Here is a 27,120-nt window from a genome sequence, read left to right as displayed (position 1 = left end):
TTAGCCCTTTAAAACCAAGACTCAGGTGCTTCTCTTTCAAAGAAAAGGGCTGTTTTCAGAGGAGGAAATCATGGCACCAATTTGTACTGATTTTCATGGACTGACTGATTAACTGACTGATTGCTCGGGTGATTGAATTAACTCTTTCAGTCCTGTGTGCACCACATATTTAGTGTGTAGTGGAAATTTGTAAAAGGTACTTGCCCATACGCTTCATACTGGGCTTTCATCACTGACCCCGTGTTTTTGAATCTCCAGAGCCACGGGCTTGAAAATCGATAAAAATACCATGTGAAAATCATTGAGAGATAAAGAGAGACAGAGCAAGTTATTATAGGAAACAGGAAGTAGTTTACAATGACAGAGGAGTGAAAGGAAAGAAGAGGAGCAATGATTTTAAGATAAAAAAAGGGGGCGTAGTAGAAAAAGTGGAGGCACATTGTGGACTAGAGCGGCTGACAAAATGAGAGTTGAAGAGAGTAAATGGGTGAAGAATGCCTTCTGTCTTTCACAGTTGCCATGGACACCAGGAAAGCTGACTTCCTGCTGTGCGAAGACTTTTTTTTTCTTTGAATGGACATACACACACTCAGACAGATGATCATGGCACTGTCATCTCTCCCATCACAAAAACTCCCACCTCCTCAGCGGTTCAAAGAAAGACAAATGTGTTCTGCATAAATAGCAAACTAACCGCATTCCCATGTTGTCGATTGCGGTGATAAAGTCTTTTAGGACGCCTGCCAGGCTCTCATTATTACATGGTGGGGAAAAGCTTGGCGTGCCATTTTGTGAGGCGGCGTAGCAACGGGATAAACACACACACACGAGGCACAGCTCATTAGAAGTTGTGTTCATCTTTGATGGGAGATGACTGCTGGGCTCTTTGTTTCATGGTGAAACAAGCATGGAAATCAGCAACAACTGTAGACCCGTTTGTCTGTCAGCATCCCTTTTTTGCTTAGTAACTGCTCTGTTTGAAATTAACAGTGAATGTGTGAGATCCTGAAGCTTTGATATACTAATATAAAAACTGAAAAGTTAAATAGACTCTTCCCTCCCCTCATCCTGTTTGAACTACTCTTTCCATATATATATCAAAGTGCCATTATATATAATATAAGGGATTGTTTCTCATTAAATTTACCACAGGCACGTCTTTGTAGATGCATGTCACAAGCCACCTAGTTACACACAGTCAGGCAGTCCACTTTTTTTTCAACCCTAGTGTACTGACATGTGCCCTGAAACCCTACAGAGTCTTTGCATTATAATTGGGCTTGTCAGTGAAGGTGATATTGACTGTGTGCCTACTCACAGCACTACTGAGACCACTTACTGATTAAGGAATGACTGCACAACAAAGCACACTCTTTGAAATATTGACATTTTACTGTCCCACGAGACATACATGGACCAGCTGATCATAATTATGCCCTGAGCACCTTTAAAAAAAAAAAAAAAAACAACCTGGGACAATACACCTCTAACATGATGTCCTCTTTTGTGTTTACTGTAAATATATTCATTATATATCATCATTTTTATTAATCTTTATCTATTCATGTTTTTAATTGCTCTGATGTGATGTCATCGGTTTTTATACTTTTATTCATCCGCACAGCCTTTTTCCTGTGAGTCTGCCTGGCTTTTATTCCTCATACTTTACTTTATTCCCCTCTTGTGTCAGATTTTGCTCCACTCCTTGGATTGACTGTTGTCATCCTGAGGTCCCTGCTTTTGCCTCCCCGCAACACTTGTGGACTATTCTTATTCTCACTTTTATTGCATACAATACAAATGGGGGGGGGGGGGGATAAATAAACGCCCTGCATTGACGCGTGCATGTGCATTCCTGATTTCCAAGACGCATCATGGATGTCACTGCAGATGAATCCATAGCTGCTGTGGTTGTGTGTTGGCAGGACCGCGACGTGGGGATCTCACTGAGAGAAGAGGGGGGAGGAAATCTCTGGTGCAGCTCCCCTGACATTATCTACAGTAAACCTACATATGCAACGTTCTGTGAGTGACGTCTCGCTTGCGTCTCAATTAAAAGGGTTCACAAGACAAAAAAAAAAAAAAAAAAAAAAAAAAAAGCACGTCACCCTCTGATTGGCCACGTGCTATAACGTAAAACCACACCAGGTTCGTCGTATAGGAGAAGTGATCTTTGCTACAGGTTGTACCGCCGCTCATTTCTCCCTGCACTAAAAACAAATTGCTGCCAAACTTTTCCAGAGCTCGTTCCGGCTCGAAGGGCGTGAAGACGTCAGGTGAGACCACCTGCTAGGTCCACGTCCAGCCCGTCTCCGAGGCGCGCTCACATCTCAGCACCTTGGACAGCGCGCGGCGCCGCAGTGGCGGTGCGCGGATTCAACCGGTGGCTTCGGACCGGAGCGGCAGTGCGAGAGGGGACAGACTGAGTGAATGTTACATAAAAACTCTTCGTGCCCCACATGTGGGAGAGGCTCGATTTCTGGATCACTTGGACTCGTGTTCGGTCGTTCCCTCTCGCACGGAGCGCCTCCGTCCGTCTCATCGTGCGGGTAGGCGTGCCACTGGATGCGTGGTCGAGTCCGGGAGCCGTGCTGAGCAGCGTGGAATAAGGCGGGCGGAGTGGTGCGGTGGTGGTGGTGGTGCTGCTGCTGCCTAAGAGACCCCCCATTTATAAGGATGCTGGTGGGAAATGATTGGAGACAGAGATGACGAGATTTGTCAAAAGGCACTTGAACTCCTGTCAGATCTTTGCTCAAAGGGGGAAGTGCAGAACGAACACTGCCTGGATTTTATCTACTATTTCCGAGACCTCGCCAGGCCACGGTACACGGATTCAGGTGAGCCATCGTTTTCTTTTCTTTCTTTTTTTCCGCACGCTCTCATGAAGCGTTTAATTGAAGCGGAGTGAAAGGCGCATGTGACTTCTCACCGGCGAGCATCCCGCGCCTCGAACTCCACAGGCGGTCCGAGCACGCTGGGGGAATGAGAGCGCTTCCAGGAGCGACATCCCGTGTTTTAAAATGATACCTGCATAATTTTTAATTAGATCACTCATTATCCAGTTCAGTTATGTTTTTTTTTTCCCTCCCAAGGAAAATGCACGTGCGCCACGACAGGCTCTCTTTCTCACCTGAGGGGGGGTTTTCAGTTCTTAAAAGTCTCTTGCACTAATTGGTCTTGTTCATTCTGACACATGGGCACAGATGCCGACAGCCACAGCGTCACATTACACACAGTGTAATGGGTGTACAGGCTGTGTTCTCCTCTCTGGATGAGTTGCGCTCGTGCCTGCGCTCGCCGCTGTCACTGTGCCACACTTGTTATAAAGTTCCTCTCACATTTAATCCTCTGTCCAACCTAAAGCAGCGTGAAACATTCGACAAATGGGCTCGATAAACTTGAGATGGGCTATATGTTGCTGGAGAGGGCGTTTTTTTCTCCTTCTTTTTCATACCCAAAGCAGACATCCAGTCACGTGCGAATAAATAATGTGACCACAGAGTCACGTTTTTACAATTACCAACACCTAGACTAACCATGTTTATAGGAATGGCGTGCGTGCGCGAGAGAGGAAGATAATGTGAAGAAGAGAGAAAGCACAGCGACTCCACATTCCTTGTCCATCCATTCTGCCTTCCATTAGTTTGCATTATTATCAGTCATTAGTCACCACATGAAAGCCTCTCTGTGGATTCCCTCTCCTCTCCTCTCCAACCTTTCCCTCCTTATTTCCCCCTATATTCCCCTATCTCCCAGCTGCTCCCCCATTCATCACACAGGCTGAACCTCTGGTGTCTTCTCCATTTGACAGTTTTAAAAAGTGGAACTGCTATTAGTAGGTGCTGCACTGGAGTAAGCTATTGGGGATGGCTCACCTCTATATGAGGTTTAATTTCAGTTCCACCTGGCATGTGTCACCCCACATGATGGAAGTACCCATAATAGACTGACAAGAGGAAGTGAATGAGAGGAGATTAAAGAGCAAAGGTCCATGGTTTGTTTGGGATGGTGTATTTCTTACTGATGCTACTCAGAATCATTCATGTGTGTTTCACATAATAAGTAAAAGTCATTTATATTGGAAATGTCAACGTGTGGCATATGTCTGCCAGCAGAAAGGTAATCGGAGTGATAAATGAACACACAAGTAATTTGAAAAAAACAAAACAAAACAAAAATGAATCATTGGATTCCTGTGTTCGTTGAGTAGGGATCAACATTCATGTAACTGTATAAACTTTAGATGTTTGGGAAATATCTTTGTCAGCTCTAATGAGTATTATCTGAGAAGATCAATAAAACTGTCATATCTGTCCATTAAAAATTAAACTGTAGCAAGCAGCAGGTTAGCTTAGCTTTAGCACAAGGGCTTGAAAAAGGCAATAACAACTGATTAGCTCCATCTAAGATGTCAAAACAATGAATTGTGGCTGTAAGTAACTTTTACTCTCAGAGTCTTGACATATTGTAACAAACAGGGGCAGCATACCACTAGAAAAATATATAAGCAGTTAGCTCATTTAGCTGTGCAGCTTTGAGCTCAGGGCACCAGGGATGTGTTTGCCTTTACACCACTAGTGCAGGAGCCAGGACCGACTGGAGCTAGCTTGTTAGCATGCTAATTTTAGTAGATATTTCTGTGTCGATCTTTGTGTCAAAGCCATTATTTCTTTGTGTTCTGTGGATAATTTAGCATTAAAAAAAAAAATCAACTGAAAGTCTTACATATGGACATTTAAACGCATCAGATTTCAAATGGGCTATGTTGAACTTCTATGCTGTGCTGAAAACCAGTCATTACTTTACAAACTTCACTTCTCAAGTGAAGTCAGTTTTTGTTGCTCTCTGTTGGCATGGCCACATCACATCCTTTGGTCTGTCGCGGAAAATCCTTCATAAAGGAAATCCACAGTACAGCTGCTTTTAACAACTTAAACAAATCATCCACAGGCTCGTATAGGCAACTGAGAGAGATTAACTCATGTCCGTTACAATGGGCTTACACATGGACAATAAAAACATTAATTCATGTAAATTGTTACACATCATTACATAAGTATAAGTCCCTTGAATGGGTTAATTAATAGGCTTTAGTGGTGCTGGTAGGCTGATTTTGGTACTTTTAAACAGACTCAGGTCAACTGTTTCCCCATGTTTCCAATCTTTAAGCAAAGCTTAGCTAGCAGGCTGCAGGCGTTAGCTTCATAATTACCTTACAGACACAAGGCAGTTAGCTATCATTTCATCTAAGACTTGGAAAGAAGCAAATAAGTGTATTGCCCAAAATGTGGAACCATTGCTTTGAGGCTCTACATGTGCACAACAGTTAATAGTATTTGGATTCACAGCAGTGAGGTTAATTATCACCATCTCATTAGTTAGACACGGACCAGTGGGTCAGTGCAACTTGCAACTAACACTCTGTGAGGATAGAGAGCAGAGGACGTTAGAGCCCCAAGGACAACCAATCAGAACCACCCACATGGGTAATATAACATGTTGTGTATGTGTTGAGAAAAATGGATTTCCAGTGGTTATAAAAATACAGCTGTTGCTCACAGAGAGATATAATTAAAGCCAATAACAACATCTCAGGAGGTGGAAGTTCTAGATATTGCTTTTTCAGCACTCGCTTGCCTCCTACACCACTGCACCTCTGAAGGTCCTGCGCTCTAAAATTGGTCCACCCTTCTTTGTTGTGGTGGATTTTCTGAATTCTAAGAGATGTCTGTAGACTGCTCTCTGACAGGCGGTTTCTTGTGCGGCCAGCCAAGCTGACTGTGGGCTCACTGTCCACAGATGGCAAGTCCCTCGATTCCTCCACATTATCCTCCCAAATTGCACATACTCTGGGATACTTCACAGAATTGCAGAGAGCAGAAAGGACAGTTTGTCTGAGTTCCCTATGCAAGGTCTTATGCAGTCACGTGGAGTCAGTCCTGTTTTAGGCAGTGCTTTTGGATTTGGAAGATTGTAGGAATAATGCAAAATGCAGAACTTTTATTGATGGTACGTCTTTTGAGATTTGCTGTGATTGAAACAAAATAATTTAAATGTGGTATGACACATTGACATATTGTTACTTTATAAATAATACATATTATTGACAGACATAAATTACGCTTTACAACATTCCTTCAGGGCACAGTACAGCCCCACAACACACAGTGGTAATGTTATCTCATCAAAGGAGACATATGCTCCTTTATATACTTATTTTGCATTACTACTAGAATGGGATTATATGCTTCGATACTCAAAAAACCCAGTCTGCCTGATTGGTCAGGTCACACATGTCTGAGTCAGCACCACCGTGCTAAATCAATTCTCATCTGCCAAACTGGCTGCTAAGCATAAATTATGCAAATGTGTGCTATGGTGACGTAGTGTGATGTCACTGATTTAAAAGTGAGGCTACGGATGAGACGTTTAAGGAGGAGTGTTCTCTGTGGGAGAGAGGAGCTTCTACTGGTGCAGACTTTGACCTTTTTCACTGTCAAGATTTTGATGCACAGCAACTTAAATAACATGAAGGAAAGGAAAAGAAAAAAAAAATATCACATGTCCCCTTTAAATTTTACACTCCTGTCAGCGGTGACATCGGAGGGGATTAGTGTGCTGCTTTGTAAATAAAAGTTATCATGGGCACTGCCAAGTAACTGTCATGCATTTGGTTTGGCTGTCAAACTGTTTTTATACAGTGTTTGAAAACTAGTCACTGTACAGTATCCCATCTGGTGGTTTCACTTCATTGTCAAAACTCTTTATAGTCAGCTAAAAACATGTGGTATGAACATTCTTAATCTACTTATTATGATCATTATGTTCTTTATGATTATCATCTTGACACTATATCAGAGACCATTTCTTAAGAAATCCCACAGTTTTGGCAAGCAGAGGGTGACTCTGTGCTAAAGGATGTGAGGGTGGAGTTAGCCAGGAAAAGCAATGATTAGTGTCGCTTCTGAAATGGGATAATTTCTACTCATTAGTACAATCAAAGCAATTACACTGATTATACATTCATTTAGTTATTATTTTCCCCACAAATCCTCGTCACCGTTGACTGTACATACAGGCATGGACACAAAATCCCTTGGATTATTACTGTAGGCAACTAATGGCACGTTGCACAGTCAGCACAGAAACTGGGCACATGTCTGTATCACTGCCCTCGCACAGAACGAGGCCCAGCCAATAATAGACACGGTTAGCAGACTGATGCTATTTAAAAGAGAAAAAAAAAAACACTTTGCAGAAGCCTGGACTGTACAGATATCAGAATTACCTCAAAGATGGAAGATCCTTCAATACTGTACATAAAAAGTAAACTGCAGGAATGCTCGTAATGAGTCAATAACCAACATGTAGAATAATGACAGAGGGGGTTTGGCATCAATATTGCATAAATCATCACTGGACAGGCTATTGTAAGATGGGATGCATCTTTCTTCTCCACGTACAATGTCTGTCCTCCCAGCTTCAAACGGTCTTCTCCCACAACAGTTGTTGCCGGGCAACAGTTCATTCCTGCACATGAATATTAACATAATGATAAAACAATGTTCAATTACCTAAGAACTGAGTCATTGTTCATTTTGGTTTGTCAGCATTCCTTAGCATCATAGGAATATATAAAAGAAAATGGACTTTTGTAAATTTCACTAAAGGGCAGTAATGTGGTTGAATTAAACAGTTGCATGTAATGCACTTCAAAATGTGACAGCAGTGAGAAATGCCACCCCTAACATTGGCTATAAATGAACATGTGAACATTTCAATATTTGAACATCCAACACAAGCAGAAGCACTAGTATCAAATTTGACTCACTCACTTTGCTTGTTAGCTATTAAGAGGCAGTTCATTCATGTCTGACTTCAACAAAAAATAACTGAAGGGAGTGAAAGGATGGGATCAGAGTTTTATTGCAAGTTTGTCCTAACACAGTAGGCCCACTCACACATGAACATAGAAAGTATCAGTGGTGGCTGCATCTGTTCCTCCTTTCTGTATTATGATATTCTGATATGATGTGATTGCAACACCTCCATACAGAACTACATAACATAGTTCAGACAAAGCTAACATGATGCCTCAACAGTCTGAGTTAGCCAAATCAAGTGGCTGCTGTCCAAAGTTCCCAGTCTTATTTTAGAACAAAATTCCTTCTTTGTGTTAGCCTCCCTCCACCACAGCAGAGCAAAGAAACATTGTCAAAGGAAGCATTTGGATACATTTTCCTCAGTGGACCATACATTTGGAGGACATCCATTTAAATTATCTAACTCAGTGTGCTGAAGCCCCATTTTTAGTTTTGGCAAATCTTAAAAATACATTTCTGCACAGCGTGGACCATAGAAGTTCCGTAACGTTTTCCTCTGTCTCACAGTGGAAGGATCACTCCGTCAATAGCTTGGAAAGGAGAAATGACACATGTGAATATTGTGTTACTGTAGACTTGAAAAATCAGAGGGCAAAACTAGGTGAGAAAAAATTAAAGGGGGCATTGATGTGATGTCATGAACGGAAATTGTAGTGCCGGGCGATAAATTAACTCATTGTTCCTGATGTCTAAATGGGCTTGGCTGGTATTAAAGCGCTTTAAGGTTCAGGACAATATACATAATGCTGTTATTATTTTACAGCGCTATCATTATCTGGTAATTTCAAAGCAACTGGCGGTTACATTTTGCCCTCCAGTGGATGCATATGTGAAAGGTACGGCTTAAGATTAGATTCAATTAAGATGCAGTGTATCGCTCATGGGCAGACTGTGTTGGTGATAGATAACAGCTACTCATGTTGTGAACTGCATTCTGCTCTGCTGTTATCGTACTGTCAAGTGATTACACAGATCATCCCTCGGGATAAATAAAGTCTTCTTGAATCTTGAATCGCCCAGTCTTTTTCTTTGCCTCAAAAACTCACAAATGCATAGGAGCACGGAGAGTGAAGAGGCACAGCATATAGAATGTGTACGTCTATGACTTTTTCATTGACATATTACATATAATGAGATAGTCTTAGACTGATCTCAGAAATGTACTCCATTCTCGTGGTCATGTAATGTAATAAACACTAAAGATGAAATTTTAAGAGAACAATGTTGTGGACCTTATCCAAATCTTCATCTTTAAATGACTCAGAGAGTATCAAACATGCTGTAAAACAGCAACATCTTTATGCAGTTTTTTCACAGAAAAACGCACTGTATATGACATTATTTTGTGGAACTAATCAAAAAGCCATTTCTTTTTTTTTTTTGCGTCATAAATCCTGTTCAGGCTCTGTGTTTTTCAGCTGCACACCACTGATACCAGATCACCAAGAACAAAGAAGGTTCATGGTTTCAAAAGTATAGACCATAGAAAAATGTGATTACTATCATGTTGAATGTTCTATGTCTGATGTCTGATGCAATGTCTTATAGTTATAATTTACATAATGTGTTAAGACTTTAAACTAAAATTACCTCAATTATATGCTATAAACCTGAATGAAAAGTGCACCAGAGCAACCAGTGCAAAAAGTGAATTGACACAGTGTTAAAGTCTGCCGCCCTGCCTCTAAACACCAATATACATCAACTGACACTAATTTCATGAGAATTTAACTTTTTGAGAATTTATGAGAAAACAGGATTTTAGACTAATGACATGTTCCTCAAGTGGTCTACAGAGAGGTCTAAGAGAAAAGATTACAGTAGATTTGCACATGTTTTGTGTCTGTGATTGATATTGACCCCTGCCAGATTCCAAGTAAGTCTGTTATTACAGTTTTTATACCATCAGTTTATTCACAGGATTCATAAAAAGGTAGTCTAACTGATTTCTAACACATATCTAACACAAGTAACACCACTTTCATCATATGTGCAAGACTGATTGTGGCAAAAGGGAAGGGTTATCACTTCATTACCTTTCTACATAATGGGTTTAATAATGAATAAGGTCGAGTCAATGAAAACAGTAAAAAAAAAAAAAAAGAAAAAAGGTCTATGGGATCTGACAAATGGGGAAGTGAAGCCAATTTCAACAAAACACAAGGGTTAAATGTTGATAATAAAGTCCTCCTTCTATTTGCTGATGATATAAATTCTTTTGAAAAGTAAAATGCATCACAGAGAGTCACAGATTTCACCTCGACACTGTTGTTGTCGCAGCAGCTTCTATGATTTATCTTTCAAAGGAGAATGCTTTCAGGGAAAGTCACCCACTTCTTGTGAGCAGAGATGATTCAGAAAGCCCTTGATGACTCTGTCGGTTCACACCTCACCTCTCTCTCTGTGGCGACGCTCACACCCTGTGCTGGCGTAAACAAATGCACTGCAGGAATATTCACTGTCAGGCTTTGAATCCATAAACTCTTGAAAGACTGGAGCCTGGTGTGATGCTCCTGTAAAACTTTGTATACTCCCACACCCACTGCTTCTTTTCTTGCCCACAGGAACATTAGCATAAGTGTTTGTCGTGCATGAAAGTTACTTGAAAAATTTTGCTGGAACGTGTCTGGTTAAACTACTTCTGCAGCAGACTTGGTGGGTCCAGACTCAAGATGTTTGAATGGCAGGAGCAAAAATAGAAAGGGCACCACATGTATGCAGGGGTGTTGTCAGCGTAAAGCAGAAAGTCATGATATATTCCTAGTGAGCAGAGGGCGCTTCCCCATGTTTAGTCCGCTGTAAGGGCACCCTAGAGGTAACTTTGTCATGTTTTATCTACCGTAGGGGCATTCAGGAGTCCACCGGTGCTAAAAAAAACAAAACAAAACAACAAAGAGTTAAAAGCTTTAAAGGTCATCAACATGAATGTATCTGTTATGTGTTATGTGTTAACGACATACTCTTCCTGACATATAGATGCTGACATGTTTTCCAATTTTAGATCCACATTCATTTGTCTACACAGTCTAATTCACAGTTGTAGTCACAGACTCAGTATAAAAAAGGTTGTAACCTCAATTTACTTTAACAGTTTAAATCCACTCCTTTAGAATGCTGCTGTAAACATTTTACATTGTTGTGACTGAAAAACTGCTCAAGCCCTTGACAGTATTCCAGTACGTCAGTGAGAAAGCACATAAAGGCTAATGCTGCTTTTGTTTCAACACACTTTTCCTCTGTTATCGGTAAAGCACCGGAATTACAGCAGGGGCCAAATCCACTTGGGAAGCAGATACAGAATGAGGCTCCATGGGATAATTAAATAAATGTAGCTAATCCTAATTAATCTTGTCAAGATTCTTTGTAACAGTAAAGAAAAGAAGAAGAGGAAATCTTGCATGGAACTAACTCTGCAGCTATAATAAATCAAGTTTTAGTTATGTAGTGTGAAAAGCTTGATTTGTCACAGAGGTGAATAATAAATCGGCCTAATATATTACATACCTAAGAGTGTTTTTGTATTGAAAATGATAAAATAGGGGTTTTAATACAACTTGATATTTGTTGCTAGTGATGTTGATCACAAATTCATTATTCCTTCTTATTCCTTCCTTCTCTCTCATCTCCCTCTCAGATATATCAGTGAGTCTGCTGTCACTCGTTGTGACTGCCTGTGGCTTGGCCCTGTTTGGCGTCTCCCTCTTTGTCTCCTGGAAGCTCTGCTGGATACCATGGAGGGAACGTGGGCTTTCCCCCATCACCAAGGAGCCCCACGGGCACCTCAACCCCACCATGAGCCCTCTGCCCTCGCAGCTGGCGCCCAGGCAACCGGTTTACACAGCTGTGGACCCTCCGGCGCACAACCGCCGTGAGTCATCGCAATGTTCCATCGCCAGAGAGCCCACTCCTGTGGCGTCGGTGGTATCAGTGGAGGCTCCGGTGACCCCTGTGTCACCACCACCTGTGGTCTTGGCCACACCAGAGGCAGCTATGAAGATCAGTCATACATCTCCAGACATCCCATTGGATGCCCAGAGTAAAAGTCGGGAGAATGGGGTTCACACGAACCCTCGTATGCAGAGGCAGACCACTGAACCTCCACCCTCTGGTCACCCAATATCTGAAATGGGGTCAGTAGAGGATTATTCTTTCCTTCGTATCTTATTCAGGGCTAATACAGTTGTCCTTAAAAGTGCCATATTGTACTAGTGAACATTTTGTACATACTTTGTGAACACGCACCACGTACACTCTCTTGTAGATTGACCGTTTTGATTTCTTTCTTACAGTACAGCGCAGTTATAAAGCTTCTAGATCTGAACTGTAATAAAAACTGACAGGGCAATCTTGCTTCTATTAAAATTTGTGACCTTTAAGGAACTTGTAACACTTCTACTTCCATTATACTGTAACATATATTGGTGCCTGACCTGATCAGTGCTCATCTGCATCTCTGTCTCTCAACACTACTGCCAGATATAATAACATCAGTATTAGAAAATTCTGCAAAACCTTGTTCGATGCCAACATTTTTGAAGTTGTAATCTCAAAACTACAGTTTGTTCAAACTAGTAGATTGTGAGTTATGGTAATGAAATTATGGATAACATTTGCTAGTGTAACGCTACTAAAGCACATGGTTTCAGTTAATAAAAAGTATACAGCTATTTAACAGGCTACATGGAGGGTATACTACTTTCTGCATTGGCACACAGAATATATAGACGTAAAGACTTACAGGTCCTTTATGGATCAGCCTGTTGATGCTGTATGATGATGTTGTCATCTCTGTTTTTGATTTCCTCTGCCAACAGACAAGGGTCCATACGTAGACATATGAACCTGTCTAACCCAGACTTCAATGTGGCTCAGTTCCAAAGGCAGGACTCCCTCACTGGGATGGGGCTTGGTCTCGGTCGCCTCAAACCTGAGCTCTACAAACAGCGCTCCCTCGAGGGAGATGAGGGCAGTCGCAGGGGCGGGGGCTGTGGGCGCCTCCACTTCATCCTCAAATTTGACTGCGACCTGGAACAGTTAATAGTTAAGATCCACAAAGCAGAGGACCTCCCAGCCAAGGACTTCTCTGGTACCTCTGACCCTTATGTTAAGATCTACCTTCTCCCCGATCGTATGACCAAGCACCAGACCAAGGTGCACCGCAAGACGCTGAACCCTGTGTTTGATGAGGTCTTCCTGTTTCCAGTGGCGTACTCTGAGCTTCCCACACGCAAGCTGCACTTCAGTGTCTATGACTTCGACCGCTTTTCACGCCACGACATTATTGGCCAAGTGGTTGTTGACAACTTCCTGGATCTGGCCGATTTCCCCCGGGAGACAAAGCTCTGCCGGGAAATCCAATACGTGTCTACGGTGAGTCAGCGATGTTCATGTTCAGATACGTCGTGTTACATTTGAATTATTATTAGTGCAAAAGGCAAAGGCCATTTTATTAAATTTGACAGATTTGTTGCAGCTTTTATGGAGAGCCACATATGAGTCTTTCATTTCAGTCTGCCTCTAAATGACAGTGTCATGAACAAAGTAAAGTTGACTGCTTTTTTGCAAACACGCTGAGCTGTCAGCTTGGAATAAATGAGCTCGGAATGAGTTGGTAGGTGAGGTGAATAGGTCTCATATTCAATGTCTTCAGTGCCCCTGCCAACAAAACATCTCAGACATCTGCACTGATGTAATATACATTTGGTTTTATTCCCCTTGAGGAGCAATGTTTTGTAAATGTGCTGTGTCGGCGGGGGGTGGGGGGGTGCAGATATTACACTTATTTGAGATAGCTGTCTGCTGCTATTACTGTAGACTTTAGAGCCAGTTGATACAAGTGAAGGACTGAGAGCCACCTTCATTTGGTAACACAGTCAGTGCATTTACTTTACTTCTTATCTAAATTCAGTGCCTTGTACTAGAACCACCCACTTTTTTAAATGTATGTAAATTTAATCCAAGGTTAGACCGCCTAAAGTCAACAGGATTTTAAGCCTCTTGCCATGTTAAACTGTGTGATTGTCTGTGTTCTTATACATCTATATTTTCTGAGGACCAATTTTAGCCCCAGTGAGGTGAGGAGAGATTCTTTCAGGCTAGGGGAGAGGGGGAAGTAAAGGGAATATCTGTCTAAAAACTGACTTGAGCATTGAAGGTGGTACTTCCATATGAAGTCACCAGTGTCATTACTACTTGCTTTACCAACCATCTTTCTTTCTACCTCTATCCACATAAGTCAGAGCTTGTTATTGTGTTTCTGACTGCTCCAATTCAACAATGCTTTCTACAGCCAATGTCTGGACAAATCTATTGTTTGACAGACAGTATGCCCTCATATGTATGGGTGTACGCTTCCAGTGATTGCTTCATTTACAGTCATCTCGGTGTGTCAGCTTAACCAGTTCTAATTTGCGATTGATCCCGAGTTTGTCATGGCATGCCACAGCCCAGTAATGAGACTCCCTGCCATTGATTGCTGCAGACATGTCATTCCATCCCAGGTAGGTCAGGGAAGCCAGATCAATGAGACACAACTGTATAAAGAAAAATTATGTTAATTTTCTTTTTTTACAACATGGATTTAATATTCATAGCTCCAGCCCTTGGTTGTATCTCTTTCGGATTACTTTTTACTTGCCAGGGTAATTGCCAAGATCTACCTAAAAATAACATACCAAACACAGACAGTCAGACAGTCAGTAAACTGTGAACCCATTTTCTCTTGCAAATAAGCTTAACCCACCTGACTGCTTGGATTTGCTGCCTGGTTGGATTTTATTTTTAGCAGTGTTCAGGTGTTCAGAAATATCCCTTGCAAACACAATGCTATCATAACCAACAGAACCAATGTCCCAAGTTGTATTTTACTGTATAGCTTTTTCTCTGAGACATCACTTTGACTTCTGCTGAACTGAAATGGGAACCATCTGACACAATTTAGCTATGTGACTAAGTAAGTCACTACATTTACAACAGTACATGAAGAAGCATGGATCGGGCCATATGTGACAGAGCAGCTGTATGTGTCTGTGTATCTAATATGCAAGGCGTCCTCTACCTCCACTGGTGTCCAGGTTACTCCTCCTGCAGCCCTCATCCTTGCTGCATATGCAAATGACTTGACTGCACTGCAGCCATTTCAGTTTAATGAGCTTTGTCCCTCAGTAACCTGAATTTGTGTGCCTAACTGATCCAACTGTCAATCCAGGCTTAATATAGCGGCTGCTGTAATGTGATGTATGGAATTTTTAGTCAGGGGGAAGAAATATGTTAAAAAAAGAATTGTTTTCTGCTTTGAGAGAGAGAAGAGAGAGCTGCGTCGTTTAATTTCCCTATTAATCTTTGGAGTCATTCATGCTTTCAGTCAGAGTAACTGCTCTGTTGTGTATCATTTTCTGTGTATGAATCTTATTATAGCAGCCAGATGGTAGTCTCTCTGTACAAGAGCTGAAATACATCAGAACGGCATCTGTTGAACATGTTTTGCTAGTGATGATTTGTGTAACAGCCATGTAATAATCGAGAACTGTCTGTCTGAGCATATCTTGCACATTTGGTTCCCAAATATGTTATTTATATAAAATCAAAACAACGGTTAAACATTTTGCCCAGAAAAGCAGCTTAGTTATGAATATAAACACTAAAAAACATCAGCATCAAACAGGATGAGGTCAATAGTCATGTTCATGGGTTGAGTTGAGAACTACACTATACAATTTGAATAATTTCACATTTTAATGTCATTGTGCAGTTTGTTTGTTTTTATGCATTTCTATAGCACTTTTCCAGTCTACTGACTGCTCAGCGCTTGTCAGAGTCACACATTCATACACTGATGGCAGTAGCTGCCATGCAGCTGGTCTTCAGGAGCATTCTGGGGTTCAGTATCTTGCTCAAGGACATTTCAACATGCAGCTGGGGGAATTCCAACCGGCGACCTTCCAATAGACAACCCACTCTACCTACTGAGCTACAACCACCCCTAATTATTCATATATTGTATGACTTTTTACAGGGTCTATGCACAGCCTCAGTTTGAGTTTGAGTTTCACAATCCCCCTCATGTGCAGTAAAACTTGATTACCTCTATCAAACCCTGGAACAATCAGAAATTAACTTTGACTCTTGAAAATTTGAAAGGTTAAGGACATGACCAAGGAAATTTTGGTCCCTCTCAGATTGCCTATGTGGATGGAAATCACCAGCAAAGCTTTTTTTTTTCTACAAGGAGCCACCAGCAAGTTAAGATAAAACTTCATTGTACAGGTCAGTTTTTTAGGTTTGCTAGCTATTATTTTGTATAACCTTGCTGATGAAAAGTGTAACATACCAAGGTTTTGGCAGGAACATCCAGTCAGAGTCTAGATTTATACTTAAAGACCTTTTTGTTTGTTCATTTCCAGAAAGGAAACAATTTCCATAAAAAGACTGTGTGACACATGGTCAGCATTCTTTTGCTTCAAAGCACTCAAGGAAGTGCTGTGTAATATAATAAACCCTACATTACAATAAAAGTGAATACTCTGCCTGAGGTCAAACTCTCCCCCATTGTGAGAGAAACACTTCTTACAGACCTTGAAAAGTAATATCTAGGGAAGCCAAGCAAAATAGGCATCTGCAAGGGAGCCGCAGATCAGCCATCTGTCACGGCAGCTAGTACTGAACAACCAGCCCTCCAAGCAGAAATAGTTTACCTTTTTCTTTCTGAAGAGCATTCATTAACAGTTCATTCATTTAAATTAATAGTTTCTATAATGATACAAATGTACTGTCACCATTAACCAGGTGTGGGTGGCTCTTCTGGTTTAAAAGCTTAGGCAAAGTTGACATAATTCCATTTTGGAAATCAGTTGGAAGCAATGATCACAGATGTGTGATGTTCACTGTTCTGTGAAGTTGAAATGGGGTTGTAAGTTATTTTTAGTGTGCCAGATTAATGTTGCTTTTATTTAGTTTTATTGAATTTCGGACATCTGATGATTTGCTCGTTTTTCAAACATGTGACTTCAGTAATGAGCTTGTGGCGTGGTGTAAATCTTTCTATTCTGTGGGCTTCTGGTTGCAGTGAATACCAGTTTGTCAGCCAATGGTGTGACACACAAAAAAGTCTAACAAACACTGTTCTGCAGACCATTAGCAGCTTCCTACTCATCACCTCAATATTTTTTATTTCTGCCTTTTTATCTCTCGCTGTCTCGCTGTCTCTCTTTCTCTCTCTCCCTCTCTCTCTCTCTCTCTCACACACACACACACACACACACACAACATAATGTATCCTCCTGCTTCACCTAGATGCTATATTTGTGCAACCTGCGAGCACTGAGAAGGAAAGGAAGGTTGCATGGATCCCTCCAACAGTCTTCTTTGTTTGACCAACCTTGCCGCATTGAAATGTGGTGTAGCTGCGCAGCCCTTCACACAGTGTAAGCCATTTATATATATATACAGACATCATAACCCCACTTGGCATCGAGAAAGGTAGCAGCTGTGTCCCACTTTCTTGATCCATTCCAATTCTAACTGGGTTCTGCCAACAGAAAAAGTTAACAAAATAAGAAGTACATTTATAGAAGATGTCAATTAAAGGAGTATATTCGTTTGAATTTTGACTGTGGTGTCAGAGGACACTATGGCCCCAGAGTAAAGTGCACATAAGAAAAGAGAGCGGTACCTGCACACTGACAAAATTAAGACTTTAGAAACAGCTTAAAAAATGGTTCTTCTCACCTTATTTAATTAGATGCAGCTGAGTAGTTGATTGATGTTTGCTGAGACTTGTTTTGCATCATTTCCTCGACTCAATTAAATGTCGCTTAGCTCAACTTTATTTATAGGGGTCTTCAAACACAACGTAATTGACAAAGAACAAGAAAAAGTATTGTTAAATAAATGCTAGGATAGTTTTTTGTAAGCTCACTGAAAAGCAAACCATACGACTTGCGTCTGTGTCACGTTGTTTGTAGTGTGTGGTGCTGTGCATTGTGAGGGCATCGGCAGCTTGAGGAGCAGCAGGGTGACAAGTTTAGAGTGCTCTCTCCCCATGTTTGTAGTTCCAGGGTCACCATGTGTTTCTCACAGGCCTCAGCTTCTAATGAGCCCTATAAGTTCACAGGGGCGAAGTGCTCCAACTTGACAGGTAAAGGGGGTCGTACAGAAGTGAGAGACTGCTTCCCTCCAGCACCCTCAGCACTGTTTGGAAAAGGTAGAGAGCCATGCTCAAATGTGATTTCTTTGACCCCTATTATAAAGCATAGTCAAGCAACAGCACTGTCCCCCTTGGCCGAACTTGCACTGATTAGCTGAATGAATACATGCATATTTCAGTGTTCATCTTTGCAGGTCGAGCCACCATGCCGGTACAGTTTGTTAGAGGGCAAAAGAGCCTGGTTCTCCGGAGAAAAACAACCATATAAATGGAGCAGCTGCCTTTACGTTATGTTTGGTGTTCGGCAGGGACCTTCTAGTTGCTAACAGCTGTGGAGAAGGAAGTGAGGAGAAATAGTAGAAAGAAGGACAACTACGTGCAGGTAGTAAGACAGGGTTGGTAAGCAATTTAAAGAAGGACAAGACTGTCAATCAGGTAACTGCTATTTGTGTCCATTGTGAAACCAAATGTCGGTGGTAAGTTTGTTTAACTTGCTTTGCTTGACATAATGTAAGTTACCAAGGTGATACGTTTGTAACACTTATGTTTTCCTAAACCTTAAAGTATATTCTCGCATAAATAGGTATTTCTTTCAATTAAACTTAACCAAATATTTCTTGGGATTAAACCTAACCAAGTATTTTTCTCACCTAAACCTAACCAACCTTTTCATTTTTCTTGTCTTGATTAATCCTAACCAAGTGATGTTCTTACCTAAACCTAACCACATCCATACAACAAAGGTGCAGTATGTGGGTTGCTGTTTCACTGCCATACAACAGCCATGTTGTTCTGGTAATGAAATGTGTTGTTTTGGGAGACACTGACAATTGACTGATTGATTTTCAATCTCTTAGGTGTGAAAGTGTTGGGGCAAAAGCCTGTCTGATGTAGATCATAATGATATACACTGACATGTTCACTTATGGTTTTATGTAGCTATCATTTTCATTAGTTTTCATTTACTTATCAGGAGAAAGCTGATTTTGGGTCCACATTTGCATGAAATTGAGAGACATCAACAGTCAGTGGGTGAGTGTGAGATGCTGAGAAAAATGACATGAAGATATTTTTCCTGTCATGAGGCAGATGGAGACTTGTGGGGAATATTGATTTCGACAGAAGTATTGATATTTTGTGTAAACTCTACACGTCTTGCTGTTTCATGGGACAGTGCTGTCACTTCTGCCCCTTCATCACTGATTGTCAATCAATGTCGCTCAGTTAGAGTAGAATGGTACGTGACAGCTGGTGATGGGGACCAAATATTCACAGTATCTGGTGTGCTCCGTTCTCACACTGTGCAGTTTTTTTTTTTCTGTTTCACACCATTGAGCTCATGCACGCACACACACGCACACACACACACACACACACACAGAGCACACACAGACGCTTGCACAAATGCTTGTCCTCAAACATTTGCACACATTCCCACACACACATAAACAAGCTAATCATCTCTGGACACCAGTGCTGGAGAGGTAGGGCGTTGTGTATGTGATGCAATAGAGCCAAGTTTGTTCTAATCACTGTACAGATTCATTGACTTAATTGATATGGGGAATAGAATTATCATTAAGTCATGATCGCCAGTGGGAAGGAGCATATGGTTTGTTTCATTGCCAGATTTGGCTCATTTAGCTCTGCAAAGACAGATTGATGGAAGAATGTGTTTTTCATGATTCTGAAAATTCAAACTGCACCTTTATAATATATTATCATTATGTGTGGCTTTTTTTGATGCATTTGATTTAATTTATCATTTTGGTTGATGCTTTTGGTGTTGATGTGCCAGGACAAGCAAGTGCAGTATGTAGTCGCAATATTTGCACAACCCACAATCCTTGAAATTTGGGACAGTCCTTATCCGATACTTGCAGTGTGACATTTTGACCTTTCGGTATTAAATGCCATTTGTTGCCTAAGAGGGATCCTGGAGCACATGAAACACGGCACTAATCTTTTCTCCTCCCACCTGTATCTTGAGCGCGCACAAAGACCGTGGACCATGAAGCATGTAAAAGCCCACAGGATCCTTCTGGGATGTGAAATGCATTTTCATTTTTGCTGGTGGCTTTGTCAGTTAATCCATCATGCAAATGAAAATGCCTTATACCATACCCTCGTTGAATACTTGATCCTGATTGTAACAAAAGAGCCACACCAAGATACAGGGCGATTTGGGGTCTCAGGGGAGCAGGTCTTAGACTCTTTTTCTTCCTCTCGCTCCCTCTCTGCCTTGCTTTCCCCTCGCTCGCACACAGATTACAGATAAAAACAAGTGCTGCATCAGAGAGAAGGACGTTTATGCTTAGCAACACTGACAGAGAAGACAAGAGAAGACTGAATTCTTCTTAAAACAAGCCCAGAGAAAAGAGTGTGGACATTGAATATAATAACTATTTTTCCATACCTATTTTTATAATGAAATTATGATTTAATTACATTTCTGCAGACTTGCTACGCTAAAAGATTGATAATGCAATTGTGTGTATCATGGCGCTGTGTCTCATTCTATGCAAAAGGTTTATCTCCTCTTTTTTTAAAAAAACATTCATTCATGTAACTACTTAATACCCGGGGCTCCAGTTGAAGTTCTATCTAAATTCAGAAATTCTTTTCTCACGCAAAAAACCTCAAACAACAAAGATCAATCACTCGACAGTGTCTGACTGTGTGACGCTTACCCAAGGCTTACTGCGAAAAATTGAATGCCATACGTCATTGATCGCTCCTGCCAGCAGATAGCCAACAGATATGCCTCTCTTAATAAGTGAAAAGCAATTACATATCTGTCCCAGTCCTGTCTACAAGGTGTGATCGGCCACAGTCAGCACACATCGTTCAGCTCAAGCAGACTGAATTGCTGAGATAAGTGAGTATTGCAAATGCAGCTGAGCTTGTATAGAGAATGGACTATTTCCCGAGGTGAAACCAAATTCAGATTAAATGTTATATTCGTCGGTCTCATAATGCTCACATGTGAGCAAACTACTGTTCTCCACAGCAACAATATTTAACAGAGGCCATAACAGAAAGTTGCAAAATGAAAAAGAAGAAAGTCCCTAAATTTCTTTATAAACAGACATGAAAACATTCTACTTTTCCCACAGTACAAGGCTCATTTCAATCTGCTTTAGCCTCCCGATATACTTGAGGCGTGAGACGTCGTTATCTCATTATCTCAATCCCACTTAATGGAGCAGCTCTGCAAAATCAATGTGGCACCATAGATTCTTAGTTCTTGTTGTTTTATGTGCAGACACTGATTAAATTCTCCGAGCTTGCCTTTTCAAATGATTACACTGAAAGTTGATAACAGGTGGCAGCCCGATGCAAAATACCAGTGTTATCTTCCCGACACGCCAGTTTATCAGCGAGAGATTCTACTGTAGGAGTTGTTGTCTTCACCAGACACGTTTGTGCGCTTTCCTGGTTCGCACGTCTTTACCGGAGATATTTTAAGAGCAAGTGATAAGTGAGTTCTGCCTTCCTGGGGCTGAACAGAATGTCGGATGAAATGTGGGAGGCTTTTATTAGAGCGATGTGACAGAAGTGAGTGTTCCTTTAGAAGAAACGTGTTTCAACCCCACAACTAAATGTCAGACGAACACAACATTAGTCCTCACATTTGGCTGGTGCACAGTACTACAAAGCAGCAATACTACAAAGCAGCAAAGCAGCAACGATACAAGAAATTGCAGTAAAATCATCAGTAAAAGTCTTATAGCGAGATTTTTTTTGTGTTGTCTTCCAGGATAACGTGGACCTCGGTGATCTGATGTTTTCGCTCTGCTACCTGCCCACTGCGGGCAGACTGACCATTACCATGATAAAGGCTCGCAATCTCAAGGCCATGGATATCACCGGTGCATCTGGTAATTACAAACTGATCTGACCGTCTAGAAGTACAGAGTCTCACTGAATGAAAATGAACGTCCTCCCGCTCTGATTCTCTCACTTTTTCCTAGATCCATACGTGAAGGTTTCACTCATGTGTGAAGGTCGCAGACTGAAGAAGCGAAAGACATCGACGAAGAGGAACACTCTGAATCCGATCTATAACGAGGCCATTGTCTTTGACGTCCCCCCAGAAAATATAGAGCAGATCAGTCTTCTGATTGCAGTGATGGACTATGACCGGTTAGGAGTTTTGCACAAGTCACACGGCATTCTGAAACTCTTTGCATGAATCGTTTCTAATTTAAACTTGCTGCAGGACAGAAAAGGATAGAATGTTTTCATTGTAATGATCCTGGAAACTCCAACTCTATTTCTGTTTGACAGTTTTCCAGTTGTTTGTCATCATTATTCTTGGAGTGCAGGGTCAGTCGCGATCACATTATTCCTCTACCTCTCTCCTGCTCCTACAGTGTAGGCCATAACGAGGTCATCGGCGTGTGTCGAGTTGGCAACGATGCGGACAGCCTCGGTCGAGACCACTGGAGTGAAATGCTCACATATCCTCGAAAACCTGTCGCCCACTGGCATCCTCTCGTTGAGGTGAGGCGACCTTACTGTGACGGCTGTGACATGTGTGTCCATGCATGCGCAAGGACCAGATTTGGAGCATGAACACATTTTTGTACTTGTTGAACATAACACTGTCAAAAATGTTGTGTAGCTCTTCCACTTGCTCTCAGGCCAGAATTGAAATAAGATGAGGGTACATGGTTATAATCAGCCCTGAAACATGCGTCCCGTTCAATCAAAGGTTTCAAATGTTCGATGTTTATGTCAAGAAGCAAACATGCAAGCATGCAAAATGTAGATTTCCAGGACTGAATGTTCAATAAGGTAAAGCATTATTTAGCTAATGAAAAGATGATCAGAGATCTTAAATGGCAAACTAATGGATTGCTGACATTTAAGTAAAAGCTTTGACAAGAAAAAAACAACTATGAGCGATGCAAAAGATTGAGAGAGGAAAAAAATAACACTGTTTTGCCAAGGCTGGAGAGGACTGCAGGATAAAAAAAAAAATGTAAATGAATTAATGATTATGATTATCACTGCCCAGTCATTAAGGCACAGTGGGCTCATTAGTATTCAGTGATACAGTAGCGTGTTGTTCCAGGGAGGCTGTGAAAACATTTTTGGTTTCAGCTGTCATGGAAAACTGGCTTTAAGCTTCTAAACAACAAAGTGAAAAGTAAAAACAGAGACATTCTGCCCTGTGATAGAAGTGAGTAGCAACAACTTAAAGGAAATATATATTTTTTCTCTTTTTCAGATTCATGATTTTGTTTTGCAGTACTACAAGAACAGGTTTCCACACTTTAATGATATGAAAACACATCCGTTTTTTTCATTCTGTCCAGTGCTGCAGCTCTGTCTTCCCCTTCTGTGTTAGCTGCTGTCCTCTTAAGGCCCATCCTCCTAAATACCAGGTCTCCTCTGATTGGTTGGCTCACACACACCTGAGCCAGCATCACTAACGACAACAGAGGTGGTGTGCTAAATCAATTCTTACATGCCAAACTAACCGGTTGCAAATGCATGACATAGTACTAATGCCTATTGGTATTTTTTTCTGGGAGAGGGCAGCTCCAGTTACTGTGGAGGTTTCGACTTCCAAGACCTTCGACATGCTTTAGAACCTCTAACACAATGACTGAAAAAAGCATAATATGTCTCCTTTAACATATCTGCTTTAATAAAGTGGCTCCTTCCAAAAGGTCCACACAGGGTGACTTTTGTAGTGACTGATTATCTGAAAGTATCTGGATTTGATGGCGGATACATAACCTGCTCTCAGTTCAGATCACATCCTTGCCTGTGCAGCACCTGGTGTACAAATTGTTCATAACAGAGACATAACAGGTCCCTCCACAGGAGAGACCCCTTGTCCACTTAATCCTGTCTTAGTCTTTGTTTCATTTTTTATTTATTTATTTATTTTTTACATGAGAGTACAGTGGGAAAGGGTGAGGGAGACGGTGTAGACAAAGCTCTGACATGATTGAGCCCCAGGCATGTGGTTCCAGACGAGAAGCCACTCAGCTCTCTGAGGGCACTTCATGCTTCTAATATGTGGTAAATGAAATAAATGCAATATGCAATTACCCTAAACATCCCTTGAATACTAAATATTTAGTGGATGAGGCAGAGTGCTGAGAGACAATGTAGCCACTCTTCTGAAACCAGGAAAAAACAATGTCATGCAGAGAAGTTGAAAGATGGCACTGCTGACCTGTGCGCTCAGCTCGGGAGAAAAAGGCGTCACTGTGTGCATTTGTGTGCACATCAAAGCTCTGTAGCTGAAAAATACAAAGAGACAGCGGGAGTCAGCGATAAAAAAAAATGGAAATTGTGTTTGTCATGTTTCTTCCAGGGCTATTAGAGTATGTAGTACTTTGAAATCTTCATTGGAGCCTCAAGAAACTGCTTTCATTATTTACTTCCTCCCAGTTCATTTCAGTCAATGTCTTCATGAGCTTCCCTTCATTTTCACGCCACTCCCCAAAAAACTGCAAAGCGTTAAACACAGGCAGGTTTCAAACGCAGGTCTGTCTACATGTCTGTTTGCCAAGTAAGCCACTTTGTCTGTAAAGGCTTTTATGTTTTTGCCTGCAGTTGGCAAATAAAACAGTTGCAGTGGCGCAGACTCTCCCAATAGAGCTGCCTGAATACATAAATAAGCCAACTCCCAACAATCTAAAATAAAACAGGAGACACCCATTGATTGTTATGTTGCCCAATCCACAACTCTGTAGGTGGTTAGAACATGTATTTGGAGGTTCCAAGATGAAAAGCTGGGATGTTTTTTCTTCTTCTTTTTTTAAAAAAAATACTGGCTCTGGTTTAATTTATAATGACTGTGCATCTGCTTACATGACTGTGTGAGGGATGAGTTTGGTAACACTTTCTATGAAGGACAAGTCTATAATTCATTATGAGCACATTCATAAGACATCATATTGGAATATAATACTTTATGAAACTCTTGGACTCTTTATTGACCATTTATTACAAAAGTTATGAAGAATTATGAGAGGTGGACATGATATATTGAGTTAACTTCATATCTCCTAGCCAAAGTTATTTAAGTGTTTGAACCTGAGCTTTACATGGCACATCTTAACCATCATAACGATTTACAGCTTTGGCACCTCAGTGTGTGCTGAGTGACAGCAGGGGGTGGGTTGTACTACAATAGTTTATATGCATCAATGCTCAAAAAGCTCATCAGTTTTCTCATACTGTCCATTGTTGCTGCACAATATTCCCCCTTCGTCTGAAATGCTCTGTTTTAGCTCCTGTCTTCTTTAACGAGCTCCTTCCCAATTACCCAGACTGCTCTGACACGCGTCTGACCCGGCACCGCGAACAACAATAGAGCGGCTCTTGCTAAATCAGTTCTTGGTTACGACAGAATAGAAGTCTGAGTTGGCAGTGCAGAGGTTCTTCCTAATTAACAACATATCATGGTCAAACGCAACGTAGCATTGAGAGGAAAGATAAAAATAGAGAATGTGTCACTTCCAAGTGGAGACACCACTGCAGTAATGGTGACTCCCTGGATTTGTGTATAAAGCCACATAGAGAACTGCTCTAACAAATCATTGCAAATTATAATTTTTAAGATTTTAAAAGGGAATGATGTCTTATAAACACCATTAATGTGGTAGAGCATGACTTTGTGAGCTTCAAGTAAAGTGACAGAACCGTACACGGCTAAAAGCAATTCAATGATGCTATAACACGACCATGAAAGCTTAATATGCAGTAAGAATAAAATGGCAAAATTCACAGTGGTTGTACACATCTTCACATTTTGATTAAAACAGATGATATACGTTCTAAGTGTTCATGCATGACTATTAACATTTGTATAAACTGCTGTGACACATTCTCTGCTTGGCTCTCCTTTGCAGTACCAGGGGACCACAGGAAGTAGCCAGGGGGGATCCTGCAATTCTCTGAAGACGCCGCCTTCTCCGTAGCCTTGAGCAACAACTCACACAAAGGGCACCAATCAGCCTCGGCCGTTACCGTTGGCCCTTTGGAGTAGAGCTGCTGAGTGCTGCGTGCATACGGTTCTAAAAAGAAGAAAATGTCGATAACATTCTATAGAAGAGAGAGAAAGACAAGAACTGAGCTTTGCTCAGCGTGATCAGTTGCATGTTGAATGACCACAAAGATGGATGTTTTCTTTTATATAATATCCCACGAGAAAAACAACAGGTGCGTGCAGACATTTTAAGTCGGTGCTGTTCCTGGGTTTATACAGTAGTTACTGTTTTTTACATAGTCTTGTTACTTGTTTTAATGAGGTGAGTCTGTATTTGCACAATGTACTTACAACCAGTTGAACTGCCATACTGTTCTTAATTTTGGTGGTTAATTGGTGCATGAGGTCATGATTCGATGGGATATCTTCTCCTGGTTTTGTTCGTTTCCATTTCTACTTTTGGGAAATACAATGTGTCGTTCTGTCGGTTGACGTGTAGTGACGGTTCATTTCTAAACAAAGTATCTGTATGCAAATGTGTTAAATGTTATTGATAAATATTATTCCATTAAAAAAAAACAAAAAAACAACCATTGTTGATCTCCAGACAGTTCAGTTTTTGTCTGAATAACAAATTTAATTGTGCAGTATATTTTTTGTTGGATTTAGTTATGTTTTGTTTATTTTAATTAAATTCAGGAAATAAGAAAACATACCATCTGATTCTCCTAGTTCTACATGGTGGACAACTAGAAAAATCTGTGAAACAATAAAATATTAAATTAAAATCTTGAAAAGACTTTTGAAAAACAATTATATTGTTAGAAAAAGTTGTAATTTATGTTCGAAGCATGTCGGTTCTATTACTGTAAGATAAGTGTATTAGATAAATGAAATCCATGGCAGTCTAGTAGATTTCTGAAAAAGGCAAGAAATGCTGCTTACGTGAGCAGATTATGTTTGCCTGTGGGCACAGCTCTGAAATGAAACTCTGCCAAATTAGCAGCTACTTTAAAGCAGTTTGGACGAAGAAAAAAACAACAACTTGAAAATATGTTATCACAGCACACATTTGCAATGGTTCCTTTGCAGTGAGCAATCAATTTAATTTTTTAAAACATGCACAGGATTGGAAG

The 27,120-nt window shown here is 41.0% G+C and overlaps 1 protein-coding gene across 1 annotated transcript; it reads left to right on the top strand.

Annotated features, from left to right (window-relative positions):
- The first annotated feature begins 2,134 nt into the window (after positions 1–2,134).
- syt9a (synaptotagmin IXa) lies at positions 2,135–26,574 on the top strand. Its single transcript, XM_037096678.1, has 7 exons — positions 2,135–2,837; positions 11,518–12,013; positions 12,698–13,253; positions 21,788–21,908; positions 22,002–22,173; positions 22,404–22,533; positions 25,908–26,574. Exons 1-7 carry the CDS (start codon positions 2,690–2,692, stop codon positions 25,974–25,976), a joined length of 1,692 nt encoding a protein of 563 aa, XP_036952573.1. The 5' UTR covers positions 2,135–2,689; the 3' UTR covers positions 25,977–26,574.
- The last annotated feature ends 546 nt before the right edge of the window (positions 26,575–27,120 follow it).

Source organism: Acanthopagrus latus, chromosome 4 (assembly GCF_904848185.1).
Source record: "Acanthopagrus latus isolate v.2019 chromosome 4, fAcaLat1.1, whole genome shotgun sequence".
Taxonomy (NCBI): domain Eukaryota; kingdom Metazoa; phylum Chordata; class Actinopteri; order Spariformes; family Sparidae; genus Acanthopagrus; species Acanthopagrus latus.
Note: the sequence above shows the minus strand (reverse complement) of the source record. Positions and strands in the feature narration are given on the sequence as shown.

Excerpts from the sequence above, each read along its gene's own strand:
- syt9a (XM_037096678.1), top strand. The coding sequence starts at position 2,690 with ATGATTGGAGACAGAGATGACGAGATTTGTCAAAAGGCACTTGAACTC. Across the intron at positions 2,838-11,517 it reads GCCACGGTACACGGATTCAG|ATATATCAGTGAGTCTGCTG; the intron begins GTGAGCCATCGT and ends TCTCCCTCTCAG. Across the intron at positions 22,174-22,403 it reads GCAGTGATGGACTATGACCG|TGTAGGCCATAACGAGGTCA; the intron begins GTTAGGAGTTTT and ends CTGCTCCTACAG.